General features: G+C 37.4%; 1 protein-coding gene across 11 annotated transcripts in view; it reads right to left on the reverse strand.

The window, feature by feature from the left end:
• Positions 1-23,786, reverse strand: part of USP34 (ubiquitin specific peptidase 34) — a 134,369-nt gene that overhangs the window by 107,821 nt on the left and 2,762 nt on the right. For 6 of the 11 annotated variants that reach the window (XM_040611615.1, XM_040611616.1, XM_040611624.1 and 3 more), the window contains exons 2-6: positions 9,820-9,907; positions 6,037-6,457; positions 5,727-5,768; positions 325-375; positions 5-154 (exon numbers count right to left, since the gene is read on the reverse strand). In XM_040611615.1, the coding sequence (XP_040467549.1) occupies positions 5-154; positions 325-375; positions 5,727-5,768; positions 6,037-6,457; positions 9,820-9,907 (752 nt within the window). Of the gene's footprint in view, positions 1-4; positions 155-324; positions 376-5,726; positions 5,769-6,036; positions 6,458-9,819; positions 9,908-23,786 lie in introns of those variants that run through there. The other 5 variants (XM_040611623.1, XM_040611619.1, XM_040611622.1 and 2 more) reach the window with 2 other exon arrangements.

Genomic DNA, 23,786 nt, shown 5'->3' on the forward strand with positions numbered 1-23,786 from the left:
TTACATTAGATACCACTGTGATAAACGCATGTGCTATAAGAAACGGCAGCGTCTCAGGGGTTCCGTATTCAAAACAATCCTTCATGAGGGAAAGGCCATTTTTTCCACAAAACAGACAAACATAACGAAGCAAGTGCAATGGTACTTCTACATCCTAGAAATATAAACAAACAAAAAGAATAATTTGAACAATCAATACTAGACCTATTCAGACACACAGAAAATTCGCAAGGTAGATTAGTGTAACACAAATCTATACAGGAGTGAACATGGCTATTTTAAGGTTCTAGGAAATATGCACCTTTTTAAAAATGGACAACTTACATTCATATCACAGAACGCCCCTAATATATTGCTTTCTTGAGCAGAAATATCCTGTTTAAAAAGAAAAAAAAAATTAACTGAAGCAACAGAAATACATTTATAGAACAAAAAACAACTGACTTTTAACAGATACTATAGTCAACTTCCAGAAAAAAATGAATCCCCAATTTACACAGAAGCTCTCAAGCTTTGCTGCACTTTTACACTGCAAAACATACTTTTCCAGGCCACCGTTTTACCTTTATTAATATGTATTTGTAAGTACACAAATATACTCTCAGGATAAAATGTCAGCAGTGGCTTTCAATGGCTGGATCAACAGATGATTCTTCACATCACCAATTTTTTCAACCAAATACTGCAAAGGGGATGGCTGCACCCCAGCCTGAGAACTACAGATCAGAACCAATCTAGGTGTTTCTGAATGCAATTTCTACATAAAGATGAGACATATATCCAAACATCTGAATTTAGATGAAATACAGGATGTTCTACAATCCTACATTTAATGACTTAAGGGGCTAAACTGTTGGATTATTCATTTCCATCAGAATATTAGAATTCTTTGCCTTCAACTACTATATTCTTTTACATAAAACAAATCACATCATATAAAATAAGTGTCTTATAGACTTTACAGGTTTAAGCTAACGAAAGAGGAGGAAGGAATTGTATCACCCTATCAATCTGTTACCTATTCACTGCAGCAATAAAATTATTTTCTAGATGTACTAAACTGAAAAGGGTCTGGAAAAATAGATTTTCTTTTTAACGTTCACAGCATCCACTCGTTGGGCAGTATAAAGCAGGAATTTTCTTTATTGGGGTTGTAACATATATTGTATGTATCTCGCATATGGCTGGGGGCAAAAGAGCACTGAAGATCACATAAAATGTGACTGTAAAACCACAACATTGCCATGGATACTTGCAGGTAGTTGCAGCACACATTCTTCTCCTTCCCATCCCTCCGTGCCAAACAACCAGTTCTCATAGTCACAAATCAAATGTGAGCTTAACATTAAGCTTTTAAATGAAGTTTCCTGAATATATTTCAAATAGCTGTGTAGGAGTAAGCTTCTTAAAACTGTATCAGAGGATACTAGAGGCAAGCAGTTTTGGATGGATTAAGTGTGATACAAACATTTTGAATTATTCAATATGCTCATATTATAGCTAAGCATTTATTTTCTTTTTTCTTCTGCTGAACTCGAAGTCATGCCTGAACTCGTGACACTCTAACAGTTATTTTTAAAACAGCTTTTGAAGCCAGTAGGTGGTTATGTTTTCAAGTAGCAAGAGAAGGTGTTTAGCACTCTGCTCATGAAAACTGCAGAAATTGTGTGAGAAATTTCATTAGTCTTCTTGAATAAAATAGAGACTTGTTGTAGAGTGAACTACAGTTCTTAGAACGCAGAAATCAAAAACTCATGGAGGTCTGTTGCACGAATCCTGCAAAGCTTACTAAAAGTGTTGCAGTTGAGAGACTGAATCTGGAAACGTGACTCCTGTTCTTGCAGACGTGAAACAGAACAGAGACTGAGAATCCCTTAAGATCAGGTTTATAAGGAAATAATAGAATTCCTCATGGGAATCTAATGTGGCATTAAAAAACACCATCACTTCAGGAGAGCTTATAGCAGCTGTGCAGTATCTAAAGGGAGCCTACAAGAAAGCTGAAGAAGGACTTTTGACAAGGGCATGTAGGGATAGGACAAGGGGGAACGGCTTTAGGTTGAGAGACAGTAGGTTTAGATTAGATATTAGGAAGAAATTCTTCACTGTGAGGGTGGTGAGACACTGGAACAGGTCACCCAGAGAAGCTGTAGCTGCCCCATCCCTGGAAGTGCTCAACACCAGGCTGGATGGGGCTTTCAGCAACCTGGTCCGGTGGAAGGTGTCCCTGCCCATGGCAGGGGAGTGGGAACTAGATAATCTTTAGGGTCCCTTTCAAACTAAACCATTCTGTGATTCTATGATGAAATGTACTAGTTGATGTCTGAGATGGACACAGTCTTGGTGGAGGGCACTTGATTAAGAGTGATCTTCCAAGAGAGAAGCAGAGATGGCAAGATTCCAAAGAATCAAGGACTACAGCTACAGAGACCTGAACAACTGAGGGGTTTTTTCCCTCTTTCATTTCATCCTCTGTCAAGAACTGCTAAATAGTTGGGTAACTTTTCAGATTCATTGCTCATTCTCAGACAGGGCAAAGTTCAGGAGCGCACTCTACATCGCTTCTTTCTCTACAGGATTTTAAGAGTCTCTATTTTCTAGATTTTTTTTTCCCCTGTGAAGTGTCCATTCTAGCTAGGTATTACACTTGCTGCACCAATAATGAAAAAAATAGTCTTAAACTACCCTGTATGCAAGATCTCTTAAAAAGATATCCCGTACATTAAAAAAAAATTAAAATTAACTAATTCCAAAGTATGAACACTTCTTAAAAAAAAACCCACCACAAACAACCACATTTATAAACATATTTTGAGTTAATTTTGTTTAGAATGAAAAATAGACACAAAGGCCCCTCTCTCTGGGCACCAAAAATATTGGCAGATTTCAACAGAAGGAGATGGTGTGTTTCCAGATGTTATCTTTCCAGATTTTGTTTCAATATTTATGTCCTGAAGTGGGCTGACCTCCAAGTGATTGCAACTGATTGTGCCGTTTTAGAAATCCTAACTTAGTAGAAAGACATTTTTCATGAGGCTTCTCATCAGTGTAAGGAAAGTTGAGACAAACATTCTGTCTATACAGACTCATATTCATTCTACACAAGTCAAGACTGTATACTTGATTTACTTCCACATGATGCAGTTCCACTGTCCTTGTATATAGCATATTTCTGTGACATTTCTGCCCTCTGCCAGGCCACTTGTTTAAGGTAGCTTCTGCTGTCAAGAGTACACAAGCCCTTTTGACTACCAGCCAGGCTTCCATGGTCTCTACTCCCTCACTTCAGAAATGCTGTAAGGGACAAGAGTAACTTTTTGCTGGTATCATTTAAGGAGAGAATCTATAGGATCATATAAAAGCAAGACACCCTTTTGACTACCAACAAATGTTGCTTTGCTGTTCATTTCCATCCAACTTCATGAACTTCTAAACCAGGGAAGACCTCTTTTGCATTATTAATGTTTTTCTTCTCCACTAGATGGTCAAGTGTAGAATGGCTTTGGCAAGCACCTGATAAGAGGATTAGACTTCAAGACTTGTCTGCTTCATTAAAAACAAAGATCTTGGAAGTGTATACAGAGCAAAGGTTAACACTAATAATGACTGCTCATCGTTACCAGAAGGTAATAATACCATGTGAAAGCCCTACATTGGTCATTTCTAGGCAAAGTGAAACCTTACTGGATGTGAGACTCAATGAAATTGTATAAATTCATCTCAAGAATCTGGAACAAGTAATTTCTGGAGTTAGTGTGTGGAAACTGTGAGTCTGTTTTGCATCAGAAAATTTCCCTTTTTTCCAGGGCAAAAGAAATGCTTAGAGGGAGAGGGAAAGTTACACCAGCTTCTTGCAACAAATTCTTGGCATATTTGGTCTGTTCAGGAATCTGTTTAGCTCAGACATACAGATGATACACTCAAAATGGGGATTTTCATTTTATGATCCCTTGAGGACTGAGTCCAAGACTCATTTAAAACAAAGTGCTCCCATTACTGGGACTAATAACTTGTCTTAATTCAACTAAGATGTATTCTAGACTGAAATCCAAAACTAAATTCTAAACCTCAGTAAATGAGTTAACTCATGGTAGAAGAAAGTTTTGACATGAAAATACCTAATATTACTACTGTAGAACAGCAGAACCCTAGTGCTTCCTAATTACAGAAAATCTCAGTTGGTAAAAAAATGATTGATGCTGGGACTTTTCAAATGCAAGCAAAAATCTCCCCCCGAAAAAGGAAATAAGCGCACAACAAATATGGCAGGCTGGCGTACCTCTGTAATCCATACCTAGAAACAGAAAGAGTCTAGCAGAAAAGTAAAAAACTCTGCCCTCGCTTGTCTGCACCTCAGGAAAAGTGTTTCACCATCTCAGATTCCCTTTAAGTTATGTTTTTAGGAGAGTCAACTAAAGTATTCAATAATTCAAATGATACATGCCAGCGTGATATATATCAGTACGTCTAGAGTGATAGCCAGTCACAGTACAGCAACCTCCATCATATCTGCGTCCAAATCACTTTATAGCTGCACATCAAGTGAAAAAGAAATCCCACCAAGCACTTTGAGATTTTCTTTTTATCATTTGGAAGTGAAATTGAAAGAGAAGAAAAAAAGAATACATAAAATTGTCATTTAAAAGAAGCAAGTGTGCTTACACATAGACAAGCTGTTACAGAATTGTTCATTGCATATTCCTAAGAAGCTAGTTTCAGTAGGCGTCCCACAGGAGTACAAAAGATAAATCACTTAAGTAGTCATTGATTTATTTTTTTTTAACTGACAAGATAGATCTACCCTCTACAGCTCCTACTTGCAGAGGCTGAACTACAGATTTATTTATGTATGGTGAAAGTTTAAAAGGCAGGCCAAAATGAATGATGGGGAACACGAAATCCAAAAATGCTAAATTTGCCTCATTTCTCTATACACACAGAGTTGTAAAACAACCTCTTAACTTATGCCCATATGTTTTGGAACAAGACAAGAAACCAAAATCCAGCCCACCCAAAAAACCCACTATGTTGCGGATTTTAACCAGATTTATTGTCAGATATGGCAGGATTCATTCAACAAGGATTGATTTTATCTTGTGATGACCCTAGCATATATAACCAAAATTATATATATAAATTGGTATCTTCTCATTTTGGACTTAAGTTTGCTTTATAAACTTAACCACTCAGAGCTCCAACAGAACTCCCAAAACTCTCTAAAGATAAAAACACTGGGTTAACTGCAATTTAATTCTCTGCTTTGACTTTCTCAAAGGTCGTTGGATAGAAGCTTTTTTTGTATAGCTAAATATAGACCTTCTTTGCATACAAATATTGTATAAGAACTGTTTATTTGTTATTAGACCACCACAAGTTAGATCACAATCCAACCTTTCCAAGAGCTGCATTGTTCCAACCAGGAAATGCTAACATCTTCATATTTATTTCAGAAACTGAATTAAACATTGCAGGACTTTTGAAAATTTTTGATTTATGTTTTCTTTAGAAAAAAGTATGGAAAATGTGAATGGTAGCCACAACAAATGTCACAGAGAAGAATCAGCACCGTTAAAACAAAGCTACTTGTGTAGAGCTCAGTTGTTATTCCAGTCAATTAAACAGTTGTTCTAACAAGTTTGGTCTCGCACAAATTTTAGTTTATGAAACTTTGCTTCTAGAGCCACAGATTGTAATGAAAAGAAATTAGGAAACTACTAATGGGTTACCTTCTGGAAGAAAGGCTTCGCTATAGTCCCCTTTTTGCCTTCCTGTTATTTAAACAGTACAATAATTCAGTGTACAGTTCCATCCAACACTTATCAATATATTACCTATAACGATTAAGCATATTTTAAAGAAAGTTTAAGAGTACGTGTCATTTAAAAAGTTTCTCTGAAAAGTTCTACTGAAGTTCAACAGGAGAGCTGAATTTGCCCACCCTGTGTGAAAGCAACTAGCACCAAACAAACACAGCCTACTCATTAATGAGAACAAATAACCTTTCACAAGATAAATAAATATAAAGATAAGGTATACCTCTATTGTGGGATGAGTGTTATGCTTATAAGCAGTGTACAGAGGAAACTGAATCTGAAAGATTTTTGCCACACACAGCAACAACTTTTCCTTCTCATCAGTGCTCCATAAGCTAAAAGCATCAGTGTTCTTTGCAGGCTCCTCCTCTGTCAGGATACAAGTTCTTGCAGAATCTAATTTTTTCTCTATAGATTTTTGTCGTTCTCCATTTTCCTCTTCATGAGATTCTCTTTCTACGTTCAGGGGCTCATCAGCATGATTACTCTGATCTTGCCATGTCGAATCTATATTAATAGTGCAATGCTTACAGAGCTGGTCCCGCAGAGCTTGAACTTGGGCAATCACTAAGTTAATAAGCGCACATACTACTTGGTTAAAGATCTCCAAATGTTTATACTCCTTGAAACAGCACAGACATTGTCTGTAAGAAAACAGAAAAAAATAAAAATAAAAATTCCTGAAGTAGCTAAAATCAGAACAGATAACTGCCCAAAAAACCTCTTCGCTTTAAAACATTCTAAACAAAATATTTGACAAACCTGTTACAAGTAAGGAAATACAAATGAAACAGACTACCCAGCAGCAAGTGAGAGTCATAAGGCCTTCCTTAAACTCTGTGAACATCCCATTACTTCCAAATGCTTTCCAAACCCATGAAGCCCCTGTTATTGTTTAGCAGCTGCCACTGTGAGTAAAATATACAAAAGAAATCTTAGGGGCAAGGTCACCATACTACTAAAGCAGCAATGTGCTTCAGTATGTTCCTGAATTCATTTCCTCGTCTGTTTTTTTCTGTCAATATTTACTGCAATAAACCACCTGACATGTTTGTCAGCTGTGTAAGAACTAATTATTTTTAAATCAACAGGGCTGCAAAATAATTTTATTTTCAACTGGTATTTAAGCTGACCTTCTTTTACCAGCATTTAGATAGAAACCCCATGCACATCAGTACCCTTTATCTGTATGGAGAAAAGTGGTATCAAGTATCTTCATTACTTTCTTCACTTTGTAGGCTCAGAGATTATTCCTCTGAATATCTACCAACATACTGTAGACTGAAAAGAACAAGGGGAAAACTATATACCGTCCCTTTATCAATATAATAAGAAAAATCAATCAAATCATAGTTAGAAAACTGTAATATAGCTCTAGTTGCTGGCAAGGATAACTATGTATGTCAAAGAGATTCTGGGTGCATAATCCCCCCAAGTCAGATACCCTAGAACCCACTGTCTAGGAACATTTGCTTCTCGCACACAAGCAAACTCCTCATTCTGAACAAAAGCTGGAAGGATCCCCTAGAAGTATCTAAATCCTGCAGAACATAGAGACACAAGCAAGGGTGCTTTGATGAAGACTTAACATTAAAGGCTACATGCTCCTAACAGAGTGTTTTGAGGCGGACTCAGCTCTTTCTCACTCAAAACTCTACTAAACAATGTAACTGCTATGTAAACTGGTAGCTGTCTTGCAGCAGAGACCTTTCTCCTGTTAGATGGAGAACAACGGACTCCAGTCCACGACTAGAGGTCTCAGATACTAAAATAATACAAAAAATTACACATACCATTTCTGAAAGAAATCAGCAGGCAAAAGATAGGGCAAGAATTCATTGACAAGAAATGCTTAAAAAATACTTTTGCAAAGCATAGCATTTAATCTAGAAACTGGCCTTAATAAACTATAATTTGTAAGAGACAGAGAATTCAGAACTATGACAGGTAGAGGGTGCTGCCTCTCTTGATGGAATACAAACATGCCCTTGAGCTACAGCTCTTAAAGCATATACATTCTGAATACAGGTATCTTTTTTCAGTGGGTTAGACAGAAAGATAACAATCAGCATTGCCTAATTCCAGCACAGATACAGCAATGGAAGCATCTAAAACCTTCTGTTCCATCTATGCAGGAAGTAAAATCCTTTTAATATTGTGTAAGTGGACTGAAAAAGAGATTCTTGTGATTTAGTTGTAAATGTATTTTCATATTAGCAAATGACAACAACTAATTGCAGGCAAAACCAAGTATATCCTCAAGCATTTATCCTTGGGGTAAAACTATGTAAAATAGGTCCATCACTCATGCCTACAAATTAATACCCCACTTGCCTGTAACAAATTATTTTCAATTTCAATAATAATGAAAACGAAGTCTGGGGAATACTTCTCACAGATCTCTATTCGAATGCCAATCTATATTGGATGTTTCTCCACTGGGCAAAGGCATGTTTTTCCTTCCAAATAAGAGGTATGTGCAAAACCTTTAAGTCTTCATGTATCTGAATGTGTTCACAGGAAGAAGAGCTCCACCAAAAATTAACGATCCACAAAAAAAAAAAGTCTGTGCTACAAGTATGAGGACTTTGAATGTAACAATTGCCAGTAGAAAACTGAAATGGAAACACTACATGCAGATGGAAGAAAAAGGTATTCTTCAGGCCGAGTTGTCCACCAATCTTCTGAAGGAAAGCAGAGATTTAGACTACAGGTAACAAAATCAGAAGTCATCCTTAAGGAAAGCCTCAAGCACAAAACAACAGGCAGAACTCTCCAAGCCCATAAGTAGAAACAGGACATGACACTAAATGCAAAGTAAAACTCCTTCCTGTGGTCTCTTTGCTAGACTGCTTTGAATAGGTTAAGGACTGTTTTCCATACTCTTCTATAGTATGCAACCATACATATGGATGGTAAAAAGAAACCAGAGAAAATAAAGAGTTAAACGTTATCCAATCCTTATTCTTCCTTCAGGTTGGATTTGCCAGGTATAGCTGTTGAACAGAACACTAAACTCGAAACAGCTGATGACCTGGAAAACAACTGGGTTGTAATTGTTCTCAGACAACTGGATCTAGGACTTGTCAAGAAATGACTGAATTTTGGCTTCTGTTGCTGCTGTTTATTTTGATTTAGAACTCCTTCTCTGGGTCTAACGGCATATTGCAGAAGATAATTTATTTCCTTTGAGTGCCTTCTTCGGGCAGAATGAGGAAGAAGAGGATTCTGCTTCTGCAGGTATCCAAAATGTGACATTCCTTTTTTTACTTCTGGAGTCTCCTAAATACCAGAATAATGTTTCCAATTTATTCTCTATGCTTTTCCCAGTACTTCCTACAATTCAGTTTGGTCTTGTAACCACTACCGAACACCAAATTCCAAACCTTCTTACAGCGGATTCTTTCTAAAAACTAATATCCATACAATTCTTTGCACTAGAAAAAAGTAAGTAGCTGTGAGGTAAGCAAAATAGCAGATATCATGACAACAACAGTAATTTAAATAATAAATCAACTACATTATTGCTTTTAATATAAGACAACCATGTGCAAAGGATTTTCTTTGTCAGTTTAGTGGCTATGGGCTGTCATCATTCATCACCTTGACTCAGAGTATTAGGACACAGAAAAATTTAATATGATGGTCCCATTCAGAGCGATCTTTTCTTAAATTCTTCTTACCCTACCCTGCCTCCACAGAAGGTAGTCAGAAAATGTCATGTTAAAGCAGCAATACACATTATTTGTTGTTGCAATATAGCTACTTGCTACACAATTATTACTGCATCCCCAATGCCAATCAGATTCAAAATATGCTTTGCTCGAAGCGCACTGGGTAACATGTTTAGTTTTATTGTATAAGTAGTAAAGTGTCCTTTACTCTCCAAGTATCACTTAACTATATATTAATAACCTGCCTATTTTAATTCACTCTATTGTAGTTTTTAAGGGGAAGCTACAGTTGAGATCAGCATCATCGACACTCAATCTCAATTCAAAATTACCTTTGTGTCCAGGAATTGATGTAAGCAAATATCTTGAGGGCATGTTCCTTTCTGAGCTGCAACCCATCAGCACCTTCAATGTCTGATACTAAAGGAAACAAAAACATAAACATATTAGCAGCAAAAAATGGCCTGTGCAACCACTTTATTTTGATTAGAAATTATCATTGACAGCATGCAAAATAAAAAATATATTTTGCAAATATATTTTCATATTGGAAACTGAAGTCATCAACAAAATCTACATACTTTTTGCTTGAGTAGAGGTAAGGTTTAGATGCAACTAACTTGAAAACAGAAACAGCACAGTATTCCTGAATACTGTTGTGAAATTAGCAATTGAGAACAGCCCCTTCTTCTAACCCTATTTTTATGAAATACTTTTTTATAAGCTTCACTGGGAACTACTGATCGAAGTGTGCTTTCAAATATGAACCTTCTTCAACAATTTGTGTGCTCATGTGCTCTTATCAATAAGAATTGATAGTATGTGCTCCAGAGCTTTATAGCCAGTCATTCCATGATCTACTAGTATCTCTCTCAACAGTGGCACTCAATCCTAGGCTCAGCTCCTTTGCCTCCTGTCTCCAGTGGCTGGTTCTTTCACCAGGCACTCACAAGCCAGCAATGTCAGAAACGTCTCTCCTAATAGACTCCTGAGCTCTCTGGGCTCAGCTGTCTTCTCCTTAAGTTTGCTCAAGTAAATTTTTCTTCTCAGTTTAAGCCTCTTAGACCTTCTTGCCCTCCAGTCTTTCCTTTTCCCTCTTACTTTACACACACACAAACACCTTTGCCCTGTGCTAGATCCAATTTCAAAATCAATATAACTCAGTTCAAGACCACACTTCTAACGGCATCTGTAGCCAATGCATTGCGACGACCATTAGTGCTCCTTGCAGGAACCCAGAGTGCCAGAGTGGGAGCTAAGCAAATCCAATTTAACAATCTAACCAAAAACTATCCATGTTTTTGTTGGCTTTGTAAGCCATTGAATACTCGGAGTAGCAGGCATGTAAGCAGAGGGGGGGCTGCAAAGGAAAGCATGAGGAGCATGAGGCTGAGAGAAGTAAACACCTTTGTAGTGACTACAGAAGTAAAATTGCCCTGTCCCATCTGGAGTAACTTCAGACTAGTGCTGCTCCCCTACAGGCGAAGAAACTGAAGATACGGTTACTATTAGAGTAGGAGAAAAAAAAAGAGGATGTTGAAGGCCTTAAACAGATCCATCCATGACAGAACTAGCCAGCAGAAAGAAGAAAGACTAGTATATAGGTAAATTCCAGCTAAACAGGTAGAAGATTAACTCTATCCCAACCAAAACCAGCATAATAATCAACAAATGCAATGTAGGAAATAGGGCCTTTCTGCATACTTGCAATCTCATTTCACTGGATCTTTACAGGACAGTTTACGGATCTTTTTGTCACAGTAACCCCATATATGAAAGAGCCAAGCTGCTTAACAAAATGAAAGTAACAATTAATTGCTTGATTTTTTTAGTATCTTCTAGTATTTAAGTTTGCAGATGTTCTTCAAAAAGCAGAAAAATAAGACAGACTTAGAATGTAATTGTATATTGAAGTAGCTGACAAGAAGCCAAAACACACTATGGTCAAAGTAAACATTTAAAACATTTCAGATAAAAGACTATTTCTTTGCTTTTTCACCAGTCTCCCATTTTACCTGGCTAGCTTTAAATGAAAACTTGGGTGATTTACCTAATCTTCCACAAAACGGTGATATGCTAAAAATGTATTATAGTACCAGAAACAACACTATCTCCCAAGCTACGGGAAAAAAAAAACAAACACAACCACCTACTAATAAGGCTACTAAACCAAGAAAATTACAGAAGATGAAAAAAATATAAATCAACTGCAAAAGGAGGCAATATAATTTCAACTGTGAACAAACAAAGCTCAGTCATAAGTGCATTTTTAGCAAGAACTTCGGAGCTAGAGGAACAGACTGTAATTAGACCTCAAGGACAACTATCATGCTAGACTTGTGAGGAATATCTTGTACCCAAAGGTCACTTATCACACTAAGCACAAAATCAAATGGCAAGTAAAAATAATAATTTCTAGAAGTATACTTTCTCTGCTTTCAGAAACATAATATAGTAAAAAGTAAGTACTAGAAAACTCTTTAATATATAATTTCTACATATTCAAAACTGTAACAAGGTAGAGTTGCATGGAGATTCTGCTCCCTCCCCCTCCTCCCCCAAGCCTCATCTGGTATCAGCTTCTCATGGGAAACACTAGATCACTTTCAAAATGGACATTATTCTCAGAAATTGTTCCCTGATACAGACTAAATAGAGGTAACAAGAGCCAAACACTAAACGAAATAGTATTAGGGACAGTAATACTAATCTGAGAAGAAATATATACATAATCTGTGTAAGTACCATTGTTCACACTATTTTTTTATGAAGTTTTTTTTGTTTCTGATCAATAGGAAGTAAGATGATAGCCAGAGTTTAGCATCTCCCATTCCCTTTCTACTTTCATCTATCAGAATTGCTCCTTTTTTATTATACAGAATTCATGATTGCCTTAGATTGATTCACCAGAGTTCTTCCATACATTTACAAAGCCATCTCTGACAAGTATCTAACAGGACAGCATCAACTTGAAGTTCAACAGCCAGAGTTCAAGTGTCCAAGCTCCCCTACAACTTACCAGTGAAGAAAAAAAGCGCCTTCTTTCCACTCCTCAGCCTCCATAAAACAAAAGCACCCCAAAACACTGACTAGATACACATAATCAAAGAGTGTTGAAACACTACTGTAGAATGTATTATCAAATGAAAAAGTTAAATCTTCAGTAATAGAAACTGGGTTCAAATGCCAGGTTAACATAGCAAAAAATCAGATCTGTACCCCAAAATACTGTTGTAATAACGTTCTATAATCGTATGGTTAAGGTGCTTCTGAGTGGTTTTATGCTACCCTTTATGATACCAAGTTGCCGATGCCCTCATCGTACCACTACAGTACAGCAGTACAGCATTATGGGTAACTATACCTGCTTCTATCCCACAACACACCTGAATTAATTTGAAGTCTAAATCAAAATCCAAATTTCTTGTATTATAAATATTCCAACTTGGTAAATTTACTGCTTTCCTGCAAGCTTTTGACTACAAGCATACAGATTAAAAAGCAAATATTACAGAGACAAACAACAGAATAGCTTAAAGACAGGTATTAGCAACCCTTTTAAACTCTCATTTCCTTAGAAAAATGAACCGTGATCACATTACTGGCTTCTGTCAGACACTTAAAAGCAGTTTCAACAAATCTGACAAAGGTTTGCAAGTCTAAACAATACTGTATACTTTCAAATGGAAACACAGAAAGTACTCAGAAGAGTAAGGAAAAAGCAGTTATAACTGGTTCCGCAGCTATCCCCAAAATCAGTCATCTGCTGGTTATTCAGCACCTGCATAATTTCTTATAGCCGCCGTGATATCTAAAGAGCCTGAAGAGTTTTGTATCAGTATTCCAATGCATAGCATAGTTACACAACTAGGAGTAGCACAAGCCTTGGTATGTTCGTCAGCTATACAGCACTTTTAAGATACAACTTCACCAGAACAGGGCACATCAGCTGATCTTAGGTAATTTCCACCTTTATATATCTCCCCATTTCCCTGCAAACACCCCCAAGTTCTTGCTCTTTGAATCTCTACATTTCCCCTTCCATCCTATCTCCATCACCCTCTCCAGTAAACACCTATTTTCCTTTTACTATAATATGCTAATGCAGTCCAGAGCAAAACAGCAGAAGCTGACTCTGAAATGCTGTATGAAATTTAAGAACCATCATCTTTCAAAAGTGATGCCATCCCAAAATTTTCAGCATGCTAGGTCATGATTGCTTTGGGTTAAAATGCCCCCTTTAGAATGGCCATAGACATCTACCTCAGCCAACAACTGTCCTTATTAAAAGCGTTTGATGACTTTCACCTTCCCAAAGAGAACATGCCACAGCAACTGCTTCCAAGGAGAACAGTTCCACATGAAATTATTTTAAATGTGGCCAAATCTCAATTATCAGTTCATAATTTACCCAGAACGCTGGAGTTGGTTCTACCCAGAACTACCCAGCTGAATTATAATCTAAATAAACTCTTAGACATACCGTCACAAACACAAAATACAACTGTGCTATTTCATTTACCAGTTCAGGTCCAGAAGCAAGACTGCAACTTTCAGACAAAGCAAAGCTTAAGTTATTATGCCATGTAAACTTTCACTGCTCCCAGTTAGCCAGAAGTTTCAATGTTTACAAATACTGAATCCATGCATACTATCTAGTGGCAGAAATTTGATCTGGACTAGGTGGGAATGTAAAATACACAATTCAGCTTGGGTTATGCCGACAGCAGAACAAGCAGCAGCATCACATCCAGCACAGCAGCATGGATACAGAGAAGCATAAGACTACCCAAGAAACATTTCAGGAGCAGAATGAGCTTCAATCGGTTAAATACTGTGTAACACAGGTATGCCTTTTTTGATCAAACACGTGTAGGAAATGGTGTAAGATCAGCTTGTGAATGGAATAAAACAGGCCAAACCGCATATTGCTCTGGCATTGCTGGCCCAAGAAGACCCAGCAGAAATCTCAGTATTGTCCTTTTCAACCTCCCAGCTTCTGAAAGGGCTTGCTGACCTTCGCACTGCACAAAGCCTGCTCAAGATCGGTATGATGTCCAGGCCATTGCATTGCCATGGAAGCCTGAGCAAAAGTACCGCCAGGCTGCTGCTCCACCACAGGTGAGCCTGGGTCCAGCAGGGTTTATCAGCTCAGTTCCAAAGTTACTCATGACTAACAGAAGGCATCTATGAAAAGATCTATGCCTTCTGCTAACTTGGCATTTTCAGCAGCAAAAATATTGCAGTCCTCCCTCTCCAGGGAAAGGCAAGTTACATATTACTAAGTAAAACCACCTATAATGCACTTTCAAAGCATTTGTGCCATTCGCTGGAGTTAAAATAAATAAAATAGTAGTAGTCTTATTTCAGAGTCCTATTTTAACTCAGTACTGTAAATCATCTTTGACTCCAAGATAAGACATCACAATTCTGGGAAGACTTTGTTTTCAACTTTTATATAAAGTTATTTTTCCTCTTTTAATTAAAAAAAAAAAAAAGGCTCAATTTAAGCAGTATTTCCATACAATCAAGTCTGCTTGACACCACCAAAACTTACACTAGATGCAGAGAGTCAGGCTGCCCATCATAATATTTTGACAACAGCCACTACAAGTTTCTTAAGGAATCAATTCAGGATTGGACAAGCACTGCATAAAACCAGAATTTCCTAGCACGCCTCTAATTACCCCAAGGTAAATTTAAAAGCTAGGGCTGACACTGTCAATGCCACAACTATTGCTCTGACAAAGGATTGCTTACCTTCAGTTTAAAATAAAGACTACTTGCATTCTTTCCTTGTAATAATGTATTACCTTCAAAAATAATCTATCACTGCTTGAATGACACTGATTTTGAAGGATTTTTCTTTAAATACTCTAGCTCTGAACTTTATTTTAAACTATTACTTTAAGGTGAAAACATAGAACTTAAAGTTTATCGAACGGTTTTGTAAGTAGAACAAAGATTTAATTGCATGAACAAGGATCCAAAAGCTAAAGAGGTGTTCTATTAGTCTTAATTAAAAGTAGCAAGGAATGCAAAAATTTAAATACGTACTCCAGGAAGCATTCTACTTTCAAGAGAGAACCTTGCAAATTAGTTCAGCTGTACTACTTGGCACATTATGAATCAGTTACAGAAAACAACAGCTTTACCCCCACAACCACAAAGAAAAGGTCCACGACTAAGCCACCACAGCCTGTAAGAAGCAACAGATTACCAGCAGATTTACAACAAAAGCACCTAATGACGGCTCCAGGTTTTAGGGACAAAATCCAAGAGAGGAAATATGATTAATTTATTTCTTACAAAGTATATTTGAGCGTGCTTAAACAAGGAGGTAAGATAGATGAATGGGCAATGGGTCATTATACTAAATGGAGCTCCAGTCAGTTTGTTAAAAGCCCAAGAAGAGCTTGCTGAGCATCTGAACTCCAAGACATTATTTGTTTTCATCAACACAGATGCAAGCAACCCTCATTCAAAAAGGAGAATAAAATATTGAGAAAGGATAGGCAAGCAGCAAAGTTGCACTCTCTCTCTACTTTCAAACATATGAAACAATCTGTATTTAATAATTCACTGAAAAATACGGTGTATTCAGTAACTTATTGGCCAAAGCATAATTTTTTTTTCCTCACAGCTAGCCAGCTGATAGAAATAAGGCATGGTTGAAAGCAATGTCTACGGTTTATAGAAGCATCTCCAAGACTGCATTAAAGTTTCACGATAAGCACACACACACATCAGAAAACATATTTACACATGTCGTTTTGATATAAACAAATATTTTGCAAGTCACACACAAGTGAATAGCTGTAACTATGGCTAAACAAAATGTACAAATCCAACTTATTTTGGAAAGATTCAAACTGGCACTGATGTTAAGACTTCATGAGTTACCAAGACAGTGCTGAAAACTGATCTCAAATCTGATCAAATTGATCACACTGTATCTACTTTAAATATTACATCAGCAGATAAAGCATTAAGACTTACAACCTGAAATACTTTGTGGTAAAATTTTAATTTCAAAGATTACGGAAAAAAAATAGCTCAGAGAAAAACCCAAACAAACCACTTAGTTCAAGCATAAGCAAACTACCAATAGTTATCCTTAACTGTGAAAGAAGTCAAAGAAGTCAGACATTGGCCAATGCAGCGAAGAATTTACTGCATTGACCATCCTTAAACCAAACAAAAGAACGTACTTTTGTCAAGTTTTTGAGCTCATGCTCCCCAGCGCTATCCTATACTAGTACCAAGAAGTAAGAAACAAAAGTTCAGACTCCTGTATCAACTGATGACTGTGAGCCTAGAGTGTAATTCCACAATACACCTCCTGTCTGAAACACCAGGTGACTGAAAAGAGTGACATAAGCTGTAGTACGCAAATCTCTCACAGAAAAACCATTTCCCAAATTCCCCAGTAGACTTTTATATTCTGGCCCTTCTACAGCTTTGCTGGAGTTGTCCTCCATTGCAAACATGCCACTGTCCATTGCCAGCACCGTTTGTAGCTTCTGTGAGCAGTAGTAGTACAGAAGTAAAAGCACTCTCTGTTTTGTTCAGAGAGTTTACAATGAAAACTGATGATGAGATTTGCAAAAAGCAGAGACTACTGGCAGAAAACAACTCTGAAAAATACTACGTTTCCAATTCACACATACTTTAAAAACTAATTTCACAACTGGTGAAAACAAAGGGAGTTGTATTGTAACTTATGAATAATTTAATAGTTACATATCACAAATGAATAAACAGGCAACTGACCACTTCCTGAAAATGAAATTAAGCTCTCATTAAAAATTATCAAATCCTCTCAAAATGACTTGAGAAACACAACAGAGATAAAGACAATGAGTGTTGCACAACACCCCTTAAAGCACACACACTAATATCATGCAATTTGTACACTTTTGTACCCATGATTTCTTACAGAAGACCATGTAAGAAGCCAACAGATGACCTTCTCAAGAAAAATCCCCTTGCAGCATAAAAAGCAGGACTTCTACTCTTCTAAGTGTAGAGAAATAAGTCATGTTTTCAGGGCACTAGTTTTGCACAAAATAAGAAATTAAAAATTAGGCACTTCTATAGCTGGAAGAAGGGGGGGTGGGGGGACAAGGGGCAGGGTGAACACAGATGGACAGGGACCACCCTATCTTTTCAAGGCTTGCAGAAAGCTCCAGTGCTTCAGTTAATCTTCATGAACCTGCCAAAAAGCAACTACAAGAAATTATCCTTGCCTGCTCATTAGCACAGCAGATATGGAAGTAGCACATTCTCAGCTATTAAGGAATCTATGCAGTACTTAAGAGCAGTACATATAGCCTTCCGGCTAGCATATTTAAGACCACAGTGCCTTGCTTTGCTTTAGTTTTCATCCTAAAGTTTTCCCTCTTTCTGTATACAGTTACATAGATTAAAAACTCTCAAGTGGCAGTCAGTTAATAAAATGGTGCAATGAACTGGAGACTTCCGCAGTCTAGCGTGAAAAAGAGGCAAAATAAGTTTTGCCATTCGCTTCCCAGATGGGAACTGATGAATTGCATGGATGCCGATCCAGATATTGCGCGTCCATTGTCACTTCTTTTTGAAGTCTTATTTACAGTACCTTCTACAAATTAGTTAAATAAAGGTCAACACCCAAAGGCGCCTTTTCCAGAAGGACTTCTTCTGACAAGTTTCAACTTATTCAACCAGTTGTTCCAGCACTAAATCTCCCAGAGGAATTCTATGCATATGCACATAGCTGTAATGCATTTCCACGAGACTTCCTCATGAAGTTCACCTATCACCATACATGTTTGATCTGGAAAATTCCAAAAGTAAAATTGTGTAAAACTACAAACGAGCTGGGTATTTTTACCAAGTGTTAAGGAAACCACAGAGATCCTCACTGTTGTATGTCCATGTTTAGCATCCAGACTGCAAACCAATTGCCATAAAAGAAAAGGAAGAAAGTGAGAATGGCTTCTCACCTCTTCACATATTAGATTCTAGAAATTGCTGATTTGCTACACAAAATGGAAAAAAATTTCCCCATCATATGCTTAAACAACAGAAATTAAATGGCCACAACTACGTTTAACTGCAGCATACAATAGTGTAAGCAGCACCAAGTAATCACGACAACCACTTGCTCCAAAAGATGGTAAGATGATTTTTCACATTGTCCCAGCATCATGATAACTTTAAAGGCATAGCTTCATCTGCAAAAAAATCCTTACTTATTAGCTACCTGAGCTGGTAAAACTAACAGAAGAGCTACATTTTAAAAAGGAATTTATTTTGGGTTTTTTTTTTTAAGTAGTACATCATAAAAGCCATTCTATACAGAAAACCTTCCTCTCACTAAGAAACTCTCTTCTGTACAGTGGGAGACTTAACAGGACTTGTTGAAAACACCAAGACACCAATGTAGCACTGCTATCATCCACAGGCAACTTCTGACTGCGGTATATTTCTCATCTTTTCTGAATCAGACCTGAAAGTCATCAAGAGAATACTGGAACAAAAAAAATCTATTATGGAAGCCTGTTAAAGGAAACAGCAATGTGAAGACACAGAGCTGTACATACAGCAACTCTGAAGAATTAAGCAGGGTGGAGAACAGAGGGAAAGAAAGAAAGCATTTGGGTAAGCAGAACGGAAACTGAGAAATGGAAAAAATCACGAGCACAGAAAAACAACTTTGAAAGCTAACAGAAGAGTTGCAAGAAAGATGAGGTACGGGATAAGAGTAAGAATATTATCAAGTATTTAGATGAAACTAAATACTCAAAGAAGAAAATACAAGAAATAAAAGGAACGAGGACGTAAACACTGCTTTCCTTTTCCAATCTCTAAAATGCCAAATTGCAGACGGCTCATCACTTGTCCACAGAACATGATTCCAGGAAGCAAGATCTGCTTTTCTGACTCAATGTTACTTGAACACAGGAAGACAGAAGCAAAATGCAGTAACATGGAGAAATCAAAGTAGCAAGGAACTAAAAGCCACAAAGTGAAAAGTTGATATTAACAATAAAGAAATATATTTTACTGTTTAACATGGAAGAAAAATAAGGAAAAAGGATTTCTACGAATTAAAAGAAAAGGTGAGGCTCACAATTCCCTGAAGCCATTCATGTCCCTCCATGGAAGACAAAACCATTAGTCCTCCAAAAGCCAAGTTATCGCCTCCAAGGCAGGTGGAGGAAAACAGGGCCAGCATCTGCTCTCCAAGGTACTGCCCCTTCAACTGCAGCATGAAATTTCTACCCAAGCATCCTCTTACCAACAATGCCCCAGTATGCTCCACATCACCTGAGCATCTAAGGACAGTTATAACGGCTAGTCTCTCCCAGGAACTGACACTGGTAACATCCAGGGTAGCCTAAAACACATCATCTTGGACATGTCTTTGCTATTACTTGGGGCTTCCGTAACTTGAAAACTACCCTTACAGAGCAAAAGCCATACAGCACCAAAAGGTATGGAGGGGAAGGGAAATCTAACAGCAAGTTTTCCTGCAGAGGAAATTAGATGACTTCAAGCTCTACACTAGTCAAATATATTTTTTTAAAAAAAGTCATATAGAGCAAGGGGTATTTTTCTTTCTTTCTTGATTTTCCTTGAAGTTTTTCACATAACTAAGCAGGAACGTAACTCTGGAGTCGCAGGCCCCTTACTAGGAAGGCGAGAGCAGCTTCAGCATAAAATCTGAGAATCTCTTCTACGAATAAAGGAACAACTTTTCTTAATATTCTTTACATATGGTAAGAAACATAAGGATGTTTGCCTCCATGGCTTTCTTAAACTTTAAGGATATTGTAACAAGTACTTATCCAACAGAATATCTCCCTGTATACAAAGGAAAAGATCTCAGTAAATACATGTTAATGGTCCATAACTTACAACAAAACTCAGCAGAATGGGATTTATGTAACTAATCTTCAGCATCAGTGATCAAGCAGCTTGAGCAATGAGAAAGAACCAGTCCTCAGCAGCCTGAACAGGAAAAGGTTCAGGACAAAATCATTTTTGATCACATCAAATAGCATGAACCAAAATCATTGTACAAAACAAAAGCCGAAATATCGTTCTAAAAATAGAAGCCTTTTAGCTATTAAAGTCACTGAATTTTTCCTTCAACTACTTTACAAACAACAGGTTAAAAACAACTTTATTATACTATCACCTGCCCTTTTACTTTATAGAAAGTTCACAATTAGAAATGTTACAAGTTCCCCCTTCCATTTTTTTAGAAGGAGGTTAGCACTTCACCACAGTCCATGATAACTGCAGTTTGGCAATACTGCTGTAAAGGAAAAGTTATTTTCATTTTCCTTTAAGTCCGGCAGCTCATCCCCTTAAAAAGGGTCAAAACCAAAAGTAAACTTGAAACAGTGGCTGCATCGAAATGTTATAAATAATTGAGCTTTTTTTCTTCAACAGGAGACAGTAAAGATTTAGATTAGTGTAATAAAGTTGGCCAGTTACCCCAATAACTCTACAGAGTCTCTGCAGAGGTTCTGAACATGGAAATATCAAGTAAATGGAAAGAAAATATGAATCTTTTAAAAACGCAAATAAAATAAATTAAAAAAAGTCATGCAACAGAGACAACTGCTTACTTTTGCACAAGAGGAACCATCAGTCAAATGAAACACTAGATCCACACAAAACTCTAGGGGTAGTGAAATAATCAATACTGAAGCTTACAGGCAACCATTGAAAAAGTGACAGCAGCTCTTGTAGACCAAGTGATGCTAGTTATGCAATATTTGTAATAAACCTATTATAACATATACTCAGTATCTAAAACAATACATGAACATTCACAGCATAAAATATTCAACCTCTCCAGCTCCCAAAGACCAAAACTTAATGCTGCAATGTTCTGGAATACTTCAATTTCTTACCTATCTCAAGGTAAACAGAGCCTCGCTCAACCTCCAGATCTACTCTCTTTGTACTTCCTAAATGCCAGAAAGCCAAGCCAAGCATCTTCAACATCCAAATTCAGGGCTATCCTGAAGCTATGCAAACAGTAAACCACTCCAGTATCTCAAGTGTTTTATGAACCTGATCATACTGGCAGCAGTTCTGTAGGCCAGCTGACAGTGATAATGGGCAGAAAAAGACAGTATTAGTCTACGTCCACCTCCTGTGCTTGAGTAAACGGCATGGATTTTGTTTTGGGATTGGGTTGGGGTTTTTTATGTTTTGCTAAAGGTTTATGAGAAAACATAACGAGAAAAATGGCCCACAAGTTTGTGTGATAGAATAATTCCTAGAAGTGTCTATTCACTAATGTGAACTGATTTTACCAGGTTTCAGAGCTGCTAGGGAAAAAAAAAAATGGACTAAAGAGGCAATCATTGAAGAAAGAGAAGCAGAATGCTCGGAAGAAAACAAACTTAGTTCCCAGAAACCAAGAGCTGGGAATAAACTTGGCCTACCAAAGCTACCTAAAATCATGATTGCCACTGTATAGTAAAATCTATTTCTCCATTTTAAATTTCTTTTAATTACTTTTACATAAACCAACCCAAACAACAAGAACAAAACAAACCTAAATAATCTACAGAGTTTTAAGTCAACACACATCAATACCCATTGCAGTCCCAAAGGGAAGTCGCTTAGGCAACCAAGCCCAGCCAGGCTCTCTGGGGCATGCCACAGCCAGGACTACAAGCACAGCTGACTCAGGACCAGTCTGAAAACTAGATTTCCACTTTAAGCTAAGCAGCAGCACTCCCAGGCACACAACAATCTCACACTCCCAACACTTCCATGGAGCATCAAGTATTTCACATTCAAGCGAAGCCAAGTGCCCAGTGATGGCACGATTCTACAGGTAGCTCAAACTATTACTATGACTTCAGGTGTGACACAGCAACCTTCAGAACTGTGGTGTAAGAGACTTGAGACATAAAAATCCATCTTTCATGTTACACTTCTGTATTTCCTGGCTTACTTTAGGGTTAAGACTATCTGGATTATCTGCACAGTGCCTAGCAAAACAGAACTGTCCTGATCAGGGCCTCTGGACAGCACAGCAATGTAAATATTACTAAAGAACAAATGAAATTCAATATAATCCCTCCTAGACTGACAAGAACTGGCATGCAAAGAAACCAAAGAACATACAGTGTGTTGATATCAGGGTTCATTTTGGGATACAGAATACTGTAAATTAACAGAAAAGCATATTATGTCCCCCATGCATATTTCCTGTAAAAAGCATGTACATTTAAATAAGCCCCTATAATTAACACCATGAGAATCTGTTCTTAAGTCTTTTGTAAATATGTGCCCTTATCTTAAAAAGTAAACAACTGTGTCTTCCTTTTTTTTTTTTTTTTTTCCCTTCTCTTTCTATTTAAGGCTACTAAAAATGTTTACATCGTGGAACACTAATTCAGCAATCAGACCAGACTTTTTATAGCCTTTACTCTTATTAAACCCCTGCCTGGAAAAATATAAGTGGTGCTAACGTACCTAGAGCACTCAATGAGAAATGAGACTGTTTAAGTGAACAACAGATTGTCTTGCAATGCAAAAACTGCTCTAAAGCCTGGGCACTTCATAGAGGAATTTGTGTTTTACTGAGTTCCTGGATGAAATCATAACTCGAACCTACTACTTCTTCTCAGGAAATAACTTCAAGATCGGGGAATTTACTAGGTTTCATACTTAAATCAAATGCTGACCATAAAGATGCTGCAAGACTACAGTTACCAACATTGCTGCTTCTGTCCACAAAACAGTGGCTCCTTCTCATTCTTAAGCACAGCAATGAAGCTTTGTGCTATATACATACACATGCACACACGTGTCCATACAAACCTTTGCCCAAAAAGTAAGTTTTTCAAACTACAGGTTTCCAGTCCCACAAGATCTCAGACAGCCCTTATGAGTGCCACAGAAGCAAGCCCACTGAGTACCTGTTACAGATCAGGCCTAAGGACCTGGGAGTCTTGTAGCAAGCTCTAGCAAGACATAATCCTGGGCCTACACAAAGGTCACTGCTAGAAAAAAGCTCCAGCTCTGCACATTGTTGTGGGATGCAGAATACTGTAGCAGTTTACAGTGGGACAAATATGCTTATAATAAAAATATGTCTGGCTGTTTGCAGAATTGTTACGTTCCATCCTTCTGTCATCCATAAATAGGTAACTTCTTCTGAAGAAAACCAGAGCTTCCCACGTGTTCTTTCCAAAGCAATACGGTAAGAGTTGTCACTCTTTGTTGCGTTCACTAAGTGACCTGTCATACAATTGATACCAAATAATTATTTTGTAAACAT

Source organism: Falco naumanni, chromosome 12 (assembly GCF_017639655.2).
Source record: "Falco naumanni isolate bFalNau1 chromosome 12, bFalNau1.pat, whole genome shotgun sequence".
Taxonomy (NCBI): Eukaryota; Metazoa; Chordata; class Aves; order Falconiformes; family Falconidae; genus Falco; species Falco naumanni.